Below are 18486 nucleotides of genomic sequence, written 5' to 3'. Positions count from 1 at the left end.
CTCACCAGCCCCACCACCCTCTTCCCAATAGTGGCTGTGGGCCTCCTGCCACCCACAAAACAGAAGTTGGGCAGTTTCACTTCATTTAATGTATTGCCAATTGAACTGTACCAATTTGGGCATTGAGTAATAAAGATGACAAATTTTAAACAGGGAAGCACCTTTCCCGCCCTTCTCCCTTGGCTCAACGTCAGTCCAACCCCTCTCCTTCCTCCGGGCCTAGTATCAGCTCCCTGGATTTTTGGCACGTTACACTGAACCCCCAAACTGTTAGCAAGGTAAGGAGCAGCTTAGGTGGGGTTTCTGCTGCTCCTTGTTTCTTCCTCCTCTGCTCTGACATGGGCTCCTCCATGGGCTGCAGCCCCTCGGGCTGCCCCTGCCCTGGCATAGGTCCCACAGGTGACAGCCCCCTGCACTGTCCCTGCTCCTCCCAAAGCATGTCACCAGCTGTGTCCCAATGATGTCCCTTTCCATGTGCCTCCTCCCTTCTCTTCCTCCAAACACATGTCCAGAGCTGTCAAGTAAAGCAGGAAACATTCCCTATTTCTCCTGTTTTCTGAAGCCCACCATCAGGCTGGGAGCTGCCCTTGGTCAGAGAGGAACCAAATAACAGATCAAATGGTAGAGCCAGGCATCACCTCAACCCCTCACCCCAACAGACACGGGGTGGGTGATCCTCCCGGAGGAGGGGAAAGCTGCTGTCAAACACATGGAGAACAGAGGTAGTCTGAAGGCAGGTCCTGTGTGGGCTCCTTTCCCCGACAAAGATACTGTATAGTGTACATACAGTCACTGTACATACAATTGCATAGTTGCCCCCCCAGCGAGCACAATGCTTCGCTCACTGGACAAGCGAGATGCTCTCGTGTGCCACAGCGAAGACAGGGTACAGGGGCTCTGTGAAGGTCTCCCTGTGGGAGAAGAGGATGGTGCAGGAATCGGGATCATAAAAGAGCACCTCCCCTCCTGCGAAGTCAAGCAGCACCCCGATCTCTGCCGGAGCCTTGAGCAGCTCCACGGCCTGCAGGCGCCCGGCGTGCAGGAACCTGAACTCCCTGTCGTAGCGTGAGAAGACCCAGGAGGCAGCGTTGAAGCCCAGGCGAGCTTCATTGGCAGAGCCCTTCCGTGGCAGCGAGCTGTAGCAAACCCCCAGCTTGTAGGCACAGCTCTTGTCCACGCTGATCCTCCACGCACAGACTCCAGAGTGGAAACCTGCAGTAGCCAAAGCATTGGGCCAGTGGTCAAACCGCTCTGGGCCATCCAAGTCCACCTTTGCTTTCTTGGGGCTGAAGATCAGGGTTTTCTTGTCTTCCGACAGGCTGAGGTGGGGGCCGAGAGTTTTCTCATCGATGTGAATCTCCTGTGAGCCTGCAAGAGGAGCCACAAGGTGAGCACCGACTCGGTGGCCACCACCTGAACCACCTGAAGAAGTCATGGCCATCAGAAACACCATCACAACCACCCTCCCCTCGCACATCGTTCCTGAGGGCCCATCTGCCCCCCAGGGTAACAGGGGCTGGGGGCCAGCACAACAGTTCCCCACAGCTTCCCCTCTCAAACCAGACTCAACAAAGCCCAGACTTCACCAGGCACCTCTCCCCCCTTGCACTAGAAGTCCTGCCAAGTCAGAGAAGATCATAGGATCCCAGTCTGGTTTGTGTTGGAAGGGACCTTAAAGCTCCTCCAGTTCCAGGCCCCTGTCACGGGCAGGGACACCTTCCACTAGAGCAGGTTGCTCCAAGCCCCTGTGTCCAACCTGGCCTTGAACACTGGCAGGGATGGGGCAGCCACAGCTTCTCTGGGAAAAGTCTGTGCCAGCGCCTCAGCACCCTCACAGGGAAGAGCTTCTGCCTCAGAGCTCATCTCAGTCTCCCCTCTGGCAGGTTAAAGCCATTCCCCTTGGCCTGTCCCTACAGGCCCTTGTCCAAAGCCCCTCTCCAGGTTTCCTGGAGCCCCTTTAGGCACTGGAGCTGCTCTAAGGTCTCTCCTTAAGGAGCCTTCTCTTCTCCAGGCTGAACAAGATGCTGCTCATCTTACTGTGACCTTTGCCCAGATCCCCACAAACCAGAACTCAGTCGGTTTGGCTCATTCTGCTTTTGGATGCAACCCAAACCTTAGCTCCTCTGTGCCCACTGTGAGTGAGCAGGACCTGACTTCTCCTCCCCCAGCCCGGGTGAGTCAGGAGCCTGCACAAGGAGGGAGGGCTGTTTGCAGAAAACCTGCAAAGCTGGAAATACAGGAATGAGGAGGAATGGAGAGGGCTGGGTAGGGAAATCCCTTTCCTCCTATAAAGTTATTTCCGCCCAAGTTATTTATCAACCCATCCTGGGTGTGCTGGGAGCAGTGGAGGGTGGCAGCACCTAGGCATTAGAGATGAGCACAACCATGATTTGGTTTTGCTGTGAATGAAGGGGCTGCCCTTGCACCACAGCACAAACCCAGCGAGCTGCAGCCCGGGGTGAGAGCCAGGCTGGCTGCAGGACACCGGCACCCACCAGGGCTCTGCACTACTGCAGACCCAAGGGTGACAGCACCCAGCACTGCTCACCCTGCCCTGGCTGCATGAGACCCCTCAGCAGGTCTGCAGATCCTGTGTGAGTCCTGAATAACCACACGAGTGTCTCCCTCGCTCTGTAAATTCAAGAGACGAGGCTGAAACCCAACTGACTCACCTGCTCCCAGGGGATGGAGTTTCTACCTGCAGGTACCCCTCCTTGCCCTGCCTTCCTCCACCCTCACTGCATCCATTTTAGGTCTTAAACTGCCAAGGAAACAAGGCTGGAGCAGGCGAGTCATTTGCCAGCAAGAGCTCTACCGTATCACAGAATACAGCATGGTTTGGATAGAAGGGACCTTAAAGCTCATCCAGTTCCAACCCCCTGCCACGGGCAGGGACACCTTCCACTAGACCAGGTTGCTCCAAGCCCCTGTGTCCAACCTGGCCTTGAACACTGCCAGGGATGGGGCAGCCACAGCTTCTCTGGGCACCCTGTGCCAGCGCCTCAGCACCCTCACAGGGAAGAGCTTCTGCCTAAGAGCTCATCTCAATCTCCCCTCTGGCAGGTTAAAGCCATTCCCCTTGGCCTGTCCCTACAGGCCCTTGTAAACCCCAAACATAAGCAGTACAGAAGCCTGGCTGCCAAGTGAAGACATCAAAGGAATCTGTTTGAGTGTGAAGTTTCTGTTTCCTGCTGGTTTGCAGGTTTTTGAGAGGCTACAGCACAAACCCTCAAGGCCAGGAATTTACTGTTTCCAAGCAGATAAACAAGACTGACGCCTGTTCTACTGCCTCTGGGAGGAGGGACCACCAAGTGAAGCACAACATTACTGTCTCTGGAAGAAAGCTAGGATCGCCACAGTTAATACTCAATCTCTAAGGCTGGGTCCTGGGTGGACTATGGACTAATGAGGTATGCAAGGGTATGGCAGGCATCCTCGGCATGCCGTAATGGCGCGTCAAATGGAACCACACACAAAAACCCACCCAACTAAAGCCAAACAGAATGAAATGTCTGTTTAAGAAGTGCACCACTACAAGAGCTGAATGCCTGAGAGTCATTCCATTTCACAAGGAGGCTGCTGGGAGAGGAATCCATCAAAAAAACAACATGTGAAAACAAAGAGAATCATGGAACGGTTTCCTGCTTGACTTGATGGCTCTGAACATCTGCTGAGATGTTCCAAGTACAAGAGTTTGCATAACTGCCAGCACTCAGACACTCAAACAGCAGGAAATTAATCCCAAAGGAAGAGCTACACCAGAGTTTGCAGTAGAAGAAACAAACTATGACGGTGTTTGGTACCACAGGTCCTCAAGCTAACACTCAAAACCACAAGAGCAATAAAAGCCACAAGTGCAGACCTTTGAGAAGGACGTGGAAACAGGGAAAACTGGAAACCACTCATCAGCATCAAAAGTGAGATGAGCAAAAATCAGAAGTTAATGCAGAAGCTTATGCAGAAGCTTTGAAAGGTCACCCCAGGGCTTGTTCACCAGGCAGCAAACAGGACAAATGTTTTCTAGTTGTGAAGGATGTTGCCACCCTTGAGGAACAAAGGATACAATTGAAATGCTCTAATGATGGCCTGAAAGCAGGAGCAAGAACAAACATTTTCCAACCAGCCACTCAAGCAAAGCACAACATCTGGAAGCAAAACATCTCCCTGCTCAACACAGCCAACACCAGCCTGGTGAAACCTGCCCAGAGCACGTGACTGGCCTGACAAACACTTCCCATGGAACAGCAAGAGCTGAACCAGATCACAAACGTCTCTAACAAATCACCAGGGGTGCAGAGCCACAATCTTCCCTTAGGATCAGAAAGCTACTGCATTCCCTCACTTCTCACTGCAGCAGGTCAGAGCGTCTCACTGACACCACACAGGTGAGTTCACCCTCTTTTAAAGTCACCAGCAGGCCAATGCTGGACATGGTGAAGAGGAACTTCTGTGACAGAGATTCCTCCAGCAGCACCAGCTTCAGTGCTGACAGTGACCCAGGAAACAGCATAAGGAACCAACTGGTGTTAAGCCACAGAGCTGATACAAGGCACAGTCCTTCCAAACTCCAGTTCTCCTCCTAGCCACAACCAGCTGCTTGCGGCCCCTGTCCCCCCTCCCCAACCACTGGTGCTGCCCCCTGGGCTGGGGGCTCCAAGCAACTGGCAGGGGCTGGGCAGGACACAGCGTCAGGATGTTCTGACACAGCATCAGGGCGTTTCTTTGGGCACAACGTGAACGGGTGTACAGGAATGCCCAGGGAGTGTGGGACCTGCAGGAGACACTGACCTGCGATGCAGCAGAGAACAGCAGAGGCCCACAGTCGATGCAGCAGTGGACTCTGAACACACGTCTGGTTAAAGTTTAACTTCAGGGACTCCTGTGGCTCCAAGATTCCCTCCGCCACCTCTGTCCTAGCAAGAAAATAAGAGGTATTTTGAAATACAATGATTTATTGACCAGAGCTGGGAGGTCAATAAAGGTGTTTGTAAAGATCACCAGGAGGTATGGCAGAAATGCGAGCTGGAGCAGTTGCAAGAGGAGCGCAGAGGAACTACAGCAGGAATTCCTACACAAGCTCTTGTCCTGTGATAGTTTCGGTTGGCTTCGATTACAGCCCCTTCTGAAAGGACTGCAGTGTTTTAAGTACAATCCCAGCAGCCTGAGCCAACAGCCTCCTCGCTCAGCAAACACAGAGTAAATGCATCCGAGAGCAGGCACTGAGGTGCAAGAGGAGCACAATGAAGAGGGTGGTGGGAGAGAGTCAGAATTCCCTCTGCACCAACACAGCCTGGCTCAGAGTAGGGGGGATGCAACAGGAGAGCAACTCCAGATGTCATAGAGCATAGCCAGGAGATGGAGGATCTGCTGGGCTCCCCATGGCCTGCAGCACATACACCTCTCGGTTGTAAGTGAAGGCTTTGGCACAGGCTGCTCTACAGGCAGGTTCCAGGCAAAAATCCCCCTGAAAGTCCTCTGGGCAGCAGAGTCCAGCCAGTGCCAGCCAGCAGCCTTGCAGCAGCCCCGGAAATAAATGCCTGCAAAATGCAGCCACCACATTGCCTTCTCAAGGAAGGGCAGCCCCACGTTACTGGTGGTGGTCAGAAATCACAGAATCCCAGCGTGGTCTGGGTTGGAAGGGACCTTAAAGCTGATCCAGTTCCAACCCCCTGCCACGGGCAGGGACACCTTCCACTAGAGCAGGTTGCTCCAAGCCCCTGTGTCCAACCTGGCCTTGGAATGCTTACATCTGCCCTTGGTTCACCCCTCTGTGCAACCTGCCCCTCGGGGAAGGAGGCAGCGCAAGTCTGGGCACAAGCCCCCCAGGCATGGAGAGCTCCAGCTTTCCGGATGGACCATCCCACCTCCAGCCATCAGGCCAGGGTCAGGAATGCTCCACCTCCCAGTGAGCCCTGTGGAGTTTTCTGAGGGGCTGGAGAAGGTCTCCCGTAAGCAAGAGCCAGTGCATTCAGAGAGACATTGCACATGGAACGTTTCTAGGTGCCAGACGGCTCTGTCTCAAGCAGCGTGTGAAGAGGAGACAGGATCTCTATTCTGTGTCCTTGAGCCCCACAAGAGCAGCATGAGGGAGGAAAAGAGAGGTGTCACCAGCTGCCTGAGCAATGGAGTGCTGCTCACAGCGGGAGCCAAGGGGTGCAGGCAAGCTTGGAGCAGTGAAAGGACTGGGAGCAGCCAGGTACTAACCTCTCGAAGATCTCCTGTTCTGCACGCTGGGGACAAGGAGAGAAAGAGTCATCACAGCAGCAATCCCCACAGATAAAATCCCAAACACAGGCTGGGCACTGCAAACCCAGGGAGCACTGTTCTTCCTGACCCAGAGAAACCACTCCTCACCCCAGCACTCACCCTGGGGAGCAGGGGGAACCAGGACCCATTTTCTCCAGCTGCAGCACTTTCCACTCCCTGACTCAGGACTCACAAAGAACCAGCTCTAATTCCACACCCTCTGGTGGGCGCCAGCCTGTCTGCATCTGGAGCCCTCACACTGCACCCTGCCTTGCACCGAGCATGAGAACCCCAGCCCTGAGGTCCCCGACCCTCATCCCATCAGGGCATGCTGCAAGAACACCCTATGCTTGCAGCAAACACCCCCCAAAGCTGTCAGTGAGGGGTGAAGCTGCAGAGGACCTAAGCCAAGAGTCACACAACCTCCTAGTCAGTCCCACTTGTTTCTGTACCCACTGGCAACGGTGTGTTCTCAAGGTACAGCCCCGTTAACAAAGTGGTAGGAGAACATTTGATCTCTGCTCAAATACAAGCTGCAGGGTGCTCTGTGTGCCTTTCACTGTCCTGTGACATGACACGTATCGATTCCTGACAGACACAAGCACCAACACCAGCATCCCAAGGTGGGGAATGTGTGATCCCCGCTTCCCCTCCACTATGTGGCAAAAGGAGAAATTGAGGGTCTCACTGTTTTCTGCCACAGGCATGGGATGGATCTTGCTTTCCACCCTCTGCTTCCCTCAGCGAGGCCACAGCCCAGCCACCTGAGCTGCTGGGGCACGACAGGAGCTGCGTTTCCCACCGAAGGAGCAGCATCTACCTTCTGCCCGTGGCATCAGTTCTTGTTTCAAGCAGAGCAGCTGCCCCCCACTTCACAAGTTACACATGGCAAGCAGAGGCTGAGAGCAAGGCAGGAGGTGTGTGCCTCCTGCTCGTGTCCAAGGAATCGCTTCGGTAAACTGAGATGATTTAATAGCCAGAGGAGGAACTGAGCGAAGGGAAGCATGGGCTGCTCTGCATGGTAAATATCCCCAGCAGAGATGTGCCAGACAACAGGGCAGGCTCTCAAGAAGAGCTACAGGTGCTCCCAAGGGTCACGTTTTGGTTAAAACTGGACAGAACACTAGAAAACTGATGGCTCCACTAACCGCTGTAAGAGCAGCTCCCAACCCAGAGATGTCCTGGCTGCCCAGCCAAAGGGCATCTGAGAGCTGGCAGCTTCAAGCCGAGAAGCTTGAAGCTTCTTAGGAGACCTGAGCTTGTGTGGTTCTGTACCTCACTGCAAGCAGCAGCAGAATCAGGCAGAGCAGATGCTCTAGGACCACAGGGGCTTGTCAGGGGCTTCAGCCAGGTGAAGGAGCCACAGGTTCCTGGCACAGGAAGGAGCCAGGAACCTGGCTCAAGGAACCAGATGAAGGAGGTTCCTTGAGCTAGACCTGCAAATGTAGGTCCTGTCCAACTCTGCCTCCATGCTATCAGTGCAGCAAGCTGCTGAACACCATATGTAAGTCCCATAAATTAAAAGCTTAGGTCACCTCTGGGCTGACTGAGCTGACCCTCGGTACAAGGAGCAGTACTCACCACCAGGCCCTGGTCATCCAGGTTGGTGATCATGTCCACCAGGTAGGTTCGGAGGGCAGCCAGCTTCTGCAGAGCCTCACTCCAGTGCACCTGCTGGGTCAGGATGCTCTGGTGCGCCCGCTCCTCCTCCGCGTGCACCTTCTCCAGCAGCCGCTGCTCTTCATTCTCGCACACATTCCCCACGAAGATCAGCCTCTGGATCACCAGCTCCCGCGCCACGTTGGCTGCGCTCTGCCGGGGCGAGGAGACAGGAGGAACATCAGCCTTGTTCATCCCCAACAACAGCACTGGCCGCCTCTGCTGGCTCTCTGCGGGCTCAGCTGCTGACACCACCCCTCACCGAGCCCCAGCCACAGGGACCGTCGTGACTCACCAGGGCAGCCTGGTCCTTGGCTGGCAGCACCTTGTCCACATGCCGGGCGATGGCAGCGCTCTGCAGCTGGAGCTGCTCACACCGGTCCACGATCTTGTTCTGGAACACAACATGGGGGTCCTCGGGCACCACACAGAGACACCATAGAGAGACCCCTTCCTTCTCCATGGGGGAACCCTCACATGGCCACACACCCTGCCAGGAGCCCCACATGGCCCCACACGCTGCCAGGTTCCCCACAGAGAGCCTCCCCTCCTGCTGGGACACCCCTCACACAGCCCCACACCCCACCAGCACCCCCACACCCTGCTAGGCACCCCATAGAGAACCCCCCTCCCCACAGGGACCCCTCACACAGCCCCACACTCCACCAGGAGCCCCACAGACAGCTCCCATCCCCATGGGGACCCCTCACACAGCCCCAAAGTCCACCAGCGCCCCCACACAGCACCTCACCTCAACAGGAGCCCCACAGAGAACCCACCTCCCCACAGAGACCCCTCACACAGCCCCACACCCCAACAGGGACCCGATGGCCCCACCGGAACCCCCCAGACGGCCCCAGACCCAGGCGCGGCCCCTCTCCCCGCTCAGACCCGCCCCGCCTCGGGCAGCCCCACACGCCCCGCTCTCCTCTCGGCCCAGGTGGGCACCGGGGGAAGGGCCCGGCCCGAGGCTGAGGCACCCCTGGGGCAGGGCCCCGCTCCCGGGCCCCGCCGCCGCTCACCCGCAGCTCCGCCGCCCGCTCCGCCAGCGGCCGCGGCTCCCGGCCCCCCTGGGCCATCCTGCGGCCCGGCACCTGCCGCGGGGCGGCGGCGGCCCCGCCCGGGCCTCGCACACCGCCCCGCCCCGGCACGGCACGGCCCGGTAACGTACGGTACCAGCACGGCTCCGGTACGGGCACGGTACGGTACGGTACGGCACGGCACGGTACGGCACGGCACGGCTGCCGAGGAGCCGGGCGGCGCGGACGGGACGGGACGGGACGGGACGTCGGGGCTCCGCCCGCTCCCGGTGAGTGCGCGGCGGGAGCGGCCCCGCAGGGCGGGTTCCCGGGGCTGCGCTGGCTGCCCCAGAGCCGCGCCAGGGGGCTGGCCCGGCTGTGGGGACCCGCATTGTCCCCGTGTCCTTCCCAGCCGCTGCCCCGGCTGTAACGACCTGGTCTGCAGCGGGCAGGCTGCCCCACGTCCTCCCATCTCAGGGAGATGGGAGCTCCCCCATCTACAGGCACACGGGATGCACCCGGGCAGCATCCACGGGGGCACCCCCGGCTGTAGGGACCCACATCATTGCTGTGGAGTCACCCCCAGCTTTGGGGACCCAGGTCATCACTGTGGGGTCACCCCAGGATATAGGGACCCATATCATCGCCTTGGGGTCACCCCAGGCTATGGGGACCCACATCATCACCATGGGGTCACCCCCAGCTATAGGGCCTTGGGGCTGCCCCTGTATCCACCCCCCTCTCCTAAGGGATATTTAACACCCTGTGAAAACTGGGAGGAAGCTCTGCTGTTACTCCTGTGCCTGCTGCTGTGGGTACGGTTGTTTCCCTATTCCATGGTACGGATCCACTGCAACGCCTCAGGCTGAGGCAGCAGCATGGGTTATGTTTTAAATACACTGTAGTAAAAAGTGGTTTTGATCTCTGCTAAGCAATGCATGGCGGGAAGGGAGGATAGGAGATCCTCCAGAGGGAAAATCAGCCTCCCAGAGGGGCAGCTTTGTACGGATCAGCTGCTGCAGGATCCCTGCGTTATTAGAGAGCTTTGTGATGGACCAGGCTCATGAATAACATGTAGGGAAGCCCCAGGTGAACATCCTGCAGCTGGTGCTCTCATTCAGGGCTCAGCAAAACCTCCCCTTTCTGCAGTGGGCAGGAGGCAGGAGGAGGCAGTTGGGCACAGACAGACCTTGCTTGTGGCCACCGGCAGCTCGGTGCCCTGGTGCACTCGGTCTGAGCTGCTCTGCAGGCAGGGACGATTGCACGTGTACGTTAACCACGAGTAGAACACCAATGGCTGGCTGGGACACATAGTAATGGCCACGATTAAAACATCAGAATTAGGTCTCAGCTTTGTCCTAGAATCTTGTTTTGCAGGAGAAATGACTTCCAGAGTTCTCCCATTGTCAAAGATTGCTTCAAGCTCAAGGTCCCTTCCAGCCCAAACCATTCTGGAATTCTTATACACTGACACAACTTAGATGCTTGGTCTGTTTGAAAGAAGTGAATTGCTGAACTATCCCTGCCCCTTCTTTGTGTTTTCAGAACATGCAAACTCAGGGGCAGAGCAGGTGGGGATTAAGCGGGTGTTACTAACTGATAATCACAAAAGCTGCCAGGGTAAAATTAGAAAGAGAATGGTTTGCAGCCACCCAACCGCTCTCGCTCAGTGCTTCCAGGATTTGCTGTTTGCAGAGCCCTGAACCAGGTTATTTCTTTGCTGGAACAAGCAGCTGGGCTTTCTTTTCTGGTTTTTATGAGCAGAATCCCACTGACCGGGCAGACGGGAGCACTGATGTACACCGGGTACAGGCTACATCCAATTAGTGTGTCTGAGGCTAAGAAGAAGCCAATTACTGTACGTGGCAATTCACTGCCATTGAAACTGGCTTGTGCTCAGTCTGTGACCCAGGAGGATTAGAGGGAACGTGCTGCCTGAGGCCTTGCTGTAACCAGGGCTCCTGCAGGTCATGGGGCCTGGATGTTGTGATGTGGGTTGGGACAGGGCAGCCTGGCCTCAGCCTGGAGAGCAAGGGGTCATGTACTGAATGAATCTGGGTTATCAAGATGGTCTTGTCTAGCCTAGTCCTGGAGTTGGAGTTTGGAGATGGAAAGACCTCTCCAAGCTTCACATGAAGTGATCATAGAATCATAGAATGGTTTAGGTCGAAGGGACCTTAAAGATCATCCAGTTCCACCCCCCGCCTAGAGACCTTAGAGCAGCTCCAGTGCCTAAAGGGGAACAAGAAACCTGGAGCGGGGCTTTGGACAAGGGTCTGTAGGGACAGGACAAGGGGAATGGCTTTAACCTGCCAGAGAGGAGATTGAGATGAGCTCTGAGGCAGAAGCTCTTCCCTGTGAGGGTGCTGAGGTGCTGGCACAGGGTGCCCAGAGAAGCTGTGGCTGCCCCATCCCTGGCAGTGTTCAAGGCCAGGTTGGACACAGGGGCTTGGAGCAACCTGCTCTAGTGGAAGGTGTCCCTGCCCACGACAAGGGGTTGGAACTGCATGAGCTTTAAGGTCCCTTCCAACCCAAACCAGGCTGGGATTCTGTGATTATCAGCAACTTCTCCCATGTATGTAACAAGCAAAAACTTCTCTGGGTTCCCACTAATGCCATGTCCCCTCACCCCCAGGTCATGTCCCAGCAGCACGTACCCAAGATGTTGATGTGATGCTCATCACTGCTGGCCGGAGCAGGAGCCGTGCTCATTGGCAGGGCTATGGGGAAACTGCAGAGCAAATTCAGCATCCACGCCACCAAATACAGGTAAAGCAATGCCAGGTGGTCGTGGCAGGGAGCTGGAACTGGAGAAGCCTGAAGGTCCCTTCCAACCCAAACCAGGCTGGGATTCTATGAAATAATTCCATGTCTGGCAGCAGGGTGGGTGATCTCTGCCTGGAGAGCAGCTGAGAGCCAAGGGTGGCAGCAGGGGGGATTCAGCGTGCTTGGCAAGGTGGGTGTTGAGTGTCAGAGCTCAGGGGAGGTCAGGGCCAGGCTGGTGTCACTGGAAGTGGAGGCTGGTGAGATCAGAATTTCTTTTCTTTGCTCCAGCAAAGGGCAAGTAAACACCTAAATATTTAGCAGCTCTGGGGGTGGAATAGGTCTACTCTGTCCCACCTAATCCAGGAGGTGCATTTGTCCATTCATAGCTTCTCTTTTGCTCTCTAAAGGCAGACATTGTCCCTCTCCAGCCCAGCCAGCAATGCCATCTCAGTCTCGCTGGGGCAGGGCACCCCGACCATGCCCAGAGCACCCTGTCTGTGTCCCAGAGCACCCTGACTGTGCCCAGAGCACCCTGACTGTGCCCTGGAGCACTCTGTCTGTGTCCCAGAGCACCCTGCTTGTACCCAGAGCACCCTGACTGTGCCCTAGAGCACCCTGACTGTGTCCCAGAGCACCCTGCTTGTATCCAGAGCACCCTGACTGTGCCCAGAGCACCCTGCTTGTACCCAGAGCACCCTGACTGTGCCCAGAGCACCCTGCCTGTGTCCCAGAGCACCCTGCTTGTACCCAGAGCACCCTGGCTGTGCCCAGAGCACCAGCAGCTCCTGATGCTGTCTCTGCCTGTGCAGGGCTGATGGCTCCGTGGGAGAGGTGGGACCTGCTCGAGCCACTCCGCAGCACTGCCCCGTGCACAGCGATGCCGTCACCTCAGTGGCTGCTCTCAAACCAGACCTGTGCGTGTCCGGAGCAAGGGATGAGGTGAGATTCCCCCTGCCATGGGGCACAGCACAATCACAGGTAGGAAAGTGTACTGACAGGTTGGGAAAATGGCGTTTCAATGTGAGCTTTAAACATTTCCATGAGTGGTAACAACTTTGTTAGTTTCTGAATTCCGGAAGACAAGATGAGCTTAGAGGGAGGGTGAACACTGAATCAAGTTTTAGAACCTCTCCAGAGCTCAGATCACATCCAATGCTCTCACCCAGGTTTGGAATCACTGGACTGGCCCTTATAGTACCTGGCAGTGGATGGGCTCTAAAGAGACAGTTGTGTATGCTATAGGAGCTCAAACCAGAAGAACCCCTTCCCTCTCCAAGCACAGGGCTCATAATAACATGACCAAGGAGGTGTGTGTCCGTCCCTCACGGGCTGCTCTGCCTGTCCTGCTCCCACAGAGCGTGGCTGTCTGCAGCTGGAGGTCCGGGGCTGTGCTGCAGCGGTTCACCGGCCACCAGCGGGAGGTCACCAAGGTGAGTGACAATGGGCTGAGTGCAGGGGGGTCTCCTGTGCTCCACCGGTCAGAAACTGGGGAGCCAGGAATGGTGGAGCAGTGGTTTGTCATCCATAGGGGGCTTGTGTTGCTCCATCAGAGAGAGGGACTGGGGTAGCACGATGCATTAGGTCTTTCCCAAGGTCCCGACTGATACTTTGCTGTCCAGGGAAGTGGCACGGAGTGGCTGCATCCGGGCTAAACACGGCTCCAGGAAGCTTGGACATGTGCTTATCTTCCCTGCCAAGAGTAAAACCTCAAGATGAATTACTAGGTCAAGTTTTTGATCCAGAGATGCTGTTCACTTGTTGTCAGGTCTCATGCTATGAGACTGATCGTTATTTTGGTTTTTATTCTTATTGGAGAGGGGCTTTGGCCAAGGGCCTGTAGGGACAGGACAAGGGGAATGGCTTTAACCTGCCAGAGGGGAGACTGAGATGAGCTCTCAGGCAGAAGCTCTTCCCTGTGAGGGTGCTGAGGTGCTGGCACAGGGTGCCCAGAGAAGCTGTGGCTGCCCCATCCCTGGCAGTGTTCAAGGCCAGGTTGGACACAGGGGCTTGGAGCAACCTGGGAGGATGGGGGTCCTGGGAGGACGCTGCCTGATGCTCCCCACACAACTTGCATGGTCACAGCAGGGGCTGCAGTGACCGCCCTGGGGCTGAGCGGTTCCCCTGGTCCCGCTGTGTCAGAGTTTGCCTGTGCCAGGGTCCAGCAGGCAGAAGGGAGCAGGGCCTCAGTGTGAGCATTGGGCAGTCCAGCACGTGCGTATCAGCACAGACAAAACAGGGTTTGAAGGTCGGGCTCTCCTCAGTCATGTTTCTGCACATCTCAGGCTCTGACACAGTCACAGGAGCTTGGTGCTGTCCCCGCTGGGCTCGTGGCGAGGCCACGCGGCTTCTCCCATCTTGTCCCTGCCAGGTCACCTCAGCCCCTGACTCCAACAGAGTCTTCAGCGCATCCCGGGATAAGACAGCAATGATGTGGGAGCTCCAGGGGACATCAGGACCAAGCCAGCGCTTCGCAGCACATGACCTGGTTGTGACAGGCCTGGCCGTGAGCCCGGGTGAGGGACAACACGCTCCCGTTCCCCAGGGATTTCTTGACAACCTTTCCTGACTTTCTTTGTCAATGTGAACGTGTGGTTGCAGATGCCTCCCAGCTGTGCACAGGCTCGCGAGACAACACCGTGTGCAAGTGGGACACAGAGACCGGACAGTGTCTGCGCAGAGTCATCACCTTCAGGAACGTGGTAGGAGCTGCTGGTTCCTTGGATCCTGTCACGGCACCTCAGTGCCAATTTCTCACATGAAGCCCTGTGAAGTGAATTTGCTCCGAGCTTGGTGCTTCAGGAAGCCCCTGAGGCACTGCTCAGGTTGCCCGTGCACCGGGGGAGACCAGAGCTGGAGGCTGGTTACTCTGTTCTCCACATAACAACAAATGCCAAGAGCCACGCAGCAATCATTAATGCTCCAGGTGGGAGCGGTTTGGAGCACGTTGTGCAGCAGGGGCTGCATTCCCTCTGTGCCAGCCCAGCAGTGGTACAGGTACCATCTCCTGTTCCTATGGCTCTGTGTCCTGTTGAGCTGTTGGCACTTCCCTGCCTGCAAATACCCCCCAGGAACCACAATGGAACTGAACCTGGGAAAGGAGCAGCATTGGTGGGAAGCAGGAAAAAGTTTCATCTGTTTTCTGCTCACAGGCCAGCACGAGGAGGGGGAGGACGTGGCCTCTGTGGCTGCCTGTCTACAGGACACCAGCCTGGGCTGCGCAGAGGTGGCTTCTGCTCACCCTTTCCTTCCCGCAGGTCACACATCTGTGCTGGGTGCCTGGGGAGCCTTATGTCATCCAGACCTCAGAGGATAAAACAGTCAGGTAAAAAAGCGTCTTCTGGTGCCAAAGGGGCTACAGGAAACCTAGAGAGGGGCTTTGGACAAGGGAGAATGGCTTTAACCTGCCAGAGGGGAGATTGAGATGAGCTCTTAGGCAGAAGTTCTTCCCTGTGAGGGTGCTGAGGCGCTGGCACAGGGTGCCCAGAGAAGCTGTGGCTGCCCCATCCCTGGCAGTGTTCAAGGCCAGGTTGGACACAGGGGCTTGGAGCAACCTGCTCTAGTGGAAGGTGTCGCTGCCCGTGGCAGGGGGTTGGAACTGGAGGAGCTTTAAGGTCCCTTCCAACACAAACCAGGCTGGGATTCTATGATTATATGAAATTCTACATGTGGCCACACAGCCTGGGGCACGGTGGGATTATGGAAGATCCCAGAGCACAAAGGGCTGTTTCTTTGGTAGTTTGTCCTGGCCACCCGGCCTCCTGCGCCCCGCTGGGGTGGCCAGAAGCCACCTTCCAGTTCACCTGGGTCTTGGAGCTGTGGTCTGTTGCCAGGGGAGGCCAGGACGGAGGCATTGGTGGCTGTAAACAGCACTGGTGGTGACTGGGTAAAAAGGAGAATGAAGCTCAGCACAGCTGCAGCGGCTGGAGCTGGATCCTGAGTGGGTGAATGAAAGGATGCAGGGAGAGCCTTGGGAGTTTGGTTTACTGAGGGGAGTGAAGGGGACAGCAGCAAGGGCACAGTGTGAGGGTGGACGGGGCATGGAGGGAAGCCTGTCACGGCAATGATGCGTCAGAGTGCCCCTTCCCTTCCCTCCACGCTTCCTTCCAGGCTGTGGGACATGCGGCAGCTGGAGGTGGCTCACACCTTCCCCAGCAAGCAGCACATCCAGACCTGCTGCGACGTGAGCCCCGACGGGCGGCTCTGCCTGAGCACCAGCAGCGGCACCGCGGGCGAGGGCTGCGAGGCCACGGTGAGTGTGACACAGCGCCACGGTGACTGGGACACAGCACCGGGGAGTGTGCTGTCTGGCGTTGGTTTTGTGCTCCCGTGTCCCGTGTCCATGGCATACAGCAGAGGGCAGTAGGCGCTTCAAGGACCTCCTTGCTCTGCTGTATTTGCCTTAGTATCTTCCTGCCTGTCCCTTTGGCAAGTCAAGTCCGGTGCTCAGGGAGTATCTGAGCAGCTGCTCTTCCTGATTAAAGCCCTGGGATTTTGTTTCATGGCATTGAGGAGCACGAGGTTCTCACAGAAAGCCTGTCAGGAACCCCCATGATGGAGGTGTTTCCACAGCATGGTTCAGTCCTGCAGGTTCTCAGCCCTGTGTGTGAGCATCAGGAGGGTGAGACCTGTGGGTGTGATTCTTAGTATTACAATGAAGACAGCTCAGGACTTTCTTGCCAAGTTGGCAAAGTATCTGGAACATCTTGACTCTGTACATCCTTGAGTTCAAACTTTCCAGGATGTCCTTGAGTAAAGAATGTCAAATGTTCCATCCTCATTATCCATCCCAATTAGAGAGTCCCAAGTCTGCTGTAGTCTTGCTAACAAGTCACCATGTCCTTGGAGTGATGTCTGTGGACATCCAGCTCTGACCTCTGCCTGTGCCCTGCAGCTGTGGGACCTGCGGCAGACGAGGAGCCACGTGTGTGAGTACAAAGGGCACTTCCAGACCACGACCTCGGGTGTTTTCCTCCCATGGGGCCCCACGCTCACCCCCAGCATCGCCACAGCCTCGTGTGACAGCACCGTGAAGGTCTGGGACCGAGACACTGCAGGTAGGGCAGAGCCTGCCTGCTCAGTGCGCCCCGCTCTGGCTAACAGACCTGCTGCTTTGTTTCTGGCTCCTGGCAGTGATGGGCATGATGAAGCCTGAGATCTCTGGGTTTTCCTCTAATCCAGCTGCAGGGGAGGGTGGAAATGCCCCAGAGCAAACCCAGCGGCTTCTGCTTGCTCTCCAGCCAAGGAAATGGGAAATGACTTCTTCTTCCCTTTTGGAGGCTTATCAAAACTGCATGTTAGGTTGCACAGCACGTAGAAAAGATTTTTCTGGACCATAAGCAATCTGGGAGAAAAAGGCATGTTGGGAATGTGTCCACACAGCCCTGCAGCTCTGCCCTGCCCCATATCTGTCCATGCAACCCATCCCTGCCTCCTTTTGAGGGAAGGGGCAGAGCCCAACCTCAGCCTAGATTCCTGTTGGCTGGCCACTGCCGGACTGGGCAACACACAGACCGACCATGGGGCTTACGGGGACGGAGGGTCCCTCTTCCAAAGGGCACATCCCAATGTGGGGATGTGGATGCAGGAGAGGGGGACAGACACACAGAGCAGAGCCAGGAGGTGGGAGGTTGGTGTGGTTGTGTCTCACCTCCCCAGCAACTTCCCTGTTCCCTCCTCAGCCTGCCTGGCCACGCTGTACCTGGATGGAGCAGGACCACTGTCCTCACTGGCTGCCTGTGACAGCTCCACGCTGCTCTGTGCCACTTCCAACTCGGGAATCCACGTCCTCCGGCTGCGTGACGGTGCGGAGCCGGCGCTGGAGGAGGTGGCAGTGTTCTGACCACAACCACCTTTCCAGCAGAGGGGATGTGGCTCCCGAAGCACCACCTTGCACCTGCAGAGCAGCGATGTGTGATCAGCAGTGCTGGGGACTCACTGGTTTCAGTTTGTGGGTGGGAGGAGGCACTGGAGCTGTCTGGAACAGCCAAATCATGGATGTGTCCAAGCCAAGGTCTTGTTCCTGAGCGAGCCTCGTGTGTTCCTTACAAAACCTACCCCCAGGCTGCTGCACGTGCTGGAGGTGAGGGAGGAGGAACCCCAAGGAGCAGCACTGAGGGGTGCCAGGTCAGCCTTAGCTCTTGGAAGGGGGCAAGTCACCGTGAGAGGTGGTCACAACCTGTATAACTGTGCCCAATGCAGCTCTGGGAGCAGCTCAGCTCCTTGGACCTGCTGGCCATGCTCCTGTCATTGCAGCCAAGGACATGGTTGGCTTTCTGGCCTCTCATCCGTAGTGTTTTCCCTGGGAGTAAATAAGAGTTGGCATAGAGCATGTGGCAGGTGCCACCCCACTACTACACTGCTCAAAGCACGTAACTTGTGAGTAACTGTGATTCTGTGAGTGGGTTCAGGTTTTTTTCCTTAAAACACAATCTCCACTGCAGGTGCTGAGAACAGAACCATGTTCATGCTCCCAAGGAACATGGAGCTGCTCCAGCTGACAGTGAGGACATGAATCAGTCTCCTCTTTTCTCCTGAAGGGTTTTTATGGTGGCAGACAGAAAGCAAACTGTGCTGTGAAGTACCTGTTATTTCTCCATTCCTCACTCAGACCCAGAGGCACATTCAAAACATGCTTTGATTTTCCAGAACACGTTTGCAAAGCCTCAATCTAAAGAATAAACATCAAGTAAGAAAGCTCCCTGCAGTGTGTACATTAGAACATGACAGTCCTATACTGAAACACTCTTCTTTCTATCATCTTGGGTGAGACACAGCAAAAACTTGCACAGGAGATGCC

General features: G+C 56.3%; 2 protein-coding genes across 4 annotated transcripts; one reads left to right on the top strand and one right to left on the bottom strand.

Moving 5' to 3' along the window:
* Positions 1-71: 71 nt before the first annotated feature.
* On the bottom strand, positions 72-9032 carry BSPRY (B-box and SPRY domain containing). The gene is made up of 6 exons (XM_030507037.1): positions 8928-9032; positions 8201-8299; positions 7828-8058; positions 6205-6230; positions 4789-4913; positions 72-1368 (listed from the first exon to the last, which is right to left on the bottom strand). Exons 1-6 carry the CDS (start codon positions 8982-8984, stop codon positions 842-844), a joined length of 1065 nt encoding a protein of 354 aa, XP_030362897.1. The 5' UTR covers positions 8985-9032; the 3' UTR covers positions 72-841.
* On the top strand, positions 8978-18387 carry WDR31 (WD repeat domain 31). Of its 3 annotated transcripts, none has more exons than XM_030507038.1 (10): positions 8978-9214; positions 11560-11693; positions 12500-12629; positions 13046-13120; positions 14059-14203; positions 14289-14389; positions 14945-15012; positions 15798-15939; positions 16582-16744; positions 17369-18387. In XM_030507038.1, the coding sequence occupies exons 2-10, from the start codon at positions 11647-11649 to the stop codon at positions 17527-17529; spliced, it is 1032 nt and encodes a 343-aa protein (XP_030362898.1). In that variant the 5' UTR covers positions 8978-9214; positions 11560-11646; the 3' UTR covers positions 17530-18387. The 3 variants fall into 3 exon arrangements, with proteins under 3 accessions (XP_030362898.1, XP_030362899.1, XP_030362900.1); XM_030507039.1 differs by having other exon boundaries at positions 9005-9214; positions 16582-16615; XM_030507040.1 differs by lacking the exons at positions 8978-9214; positions 11560-11693; positions 12500-12629 and adding an exon at positions 12636-12668.
* Positions 18388-18486: the final 99 nt, after the last annotated feature.

Source organism: Strigops habroptila, chromosome 15, assembly GCF_004027225.2.
Source record: "Strigops habroptila isolate Jane chromosome 15, bStrHab1.2.pri, whole genome shotgun sequence".
Classification (NCBI taxonomy): Eukaryota; Metazoa; Chordata; class Aves; order Psittaciformes; family Psittacidae; genus Strigops; species Strigops habroptila.
Note: the sequence above shows the minus strand (reverse complement) of the source record. Positions and strands in the feature narration are given on the sequence as shown.

Excerpts from the sequence above, each read along its gene's own strand:
- BSPRY (XM_030507037.1), bottom strand. The coding sequence starts at position 8,984 with ATGGCCCAGGGGGGCCGGGAGCCGCGGCCGCTGGCGGAGCGGGCGGCG. Across the intron at positions 8,300-8,927 it reads AGCGGGCGGCGGAGCTGCGG|AACAAGATCGTGGACCGGTG; the intron begins GTGAGCGGCGGC and ends GTTGTGTTCCAG. Across the intron at positions 4,914-6,204 it reads GAACAGGAGATCTTCGAGAG|GACAGAGGTGGCGGAGGGAA; the intron begins GTTAGTACCTGG and ends TTTTCTTGCTAG.
- WDR31 (XM_030507038.1), top strand. The coding sequence starts at position 11,647 with ATGGGGAAACTGCAGAGCAAATTCAGCATCCACGCCACCAAATACAG. Across the intron at positions 11,694-12,499 it reads ATCCACGCCACCAAATACAG|GGCTGATGGCTCCGTGGGAG; the intron begins GTAAAGCAATGC and ends CTGCCTGTGCAG. Across the intron at positions 14,390-14,944 it reads TCATCACCTTCAGGAACGTG|GTCACACATCTGTGCTGGGT; the intron begins GTAGGAGCTGCT and ends TCCTTCCCGCAG.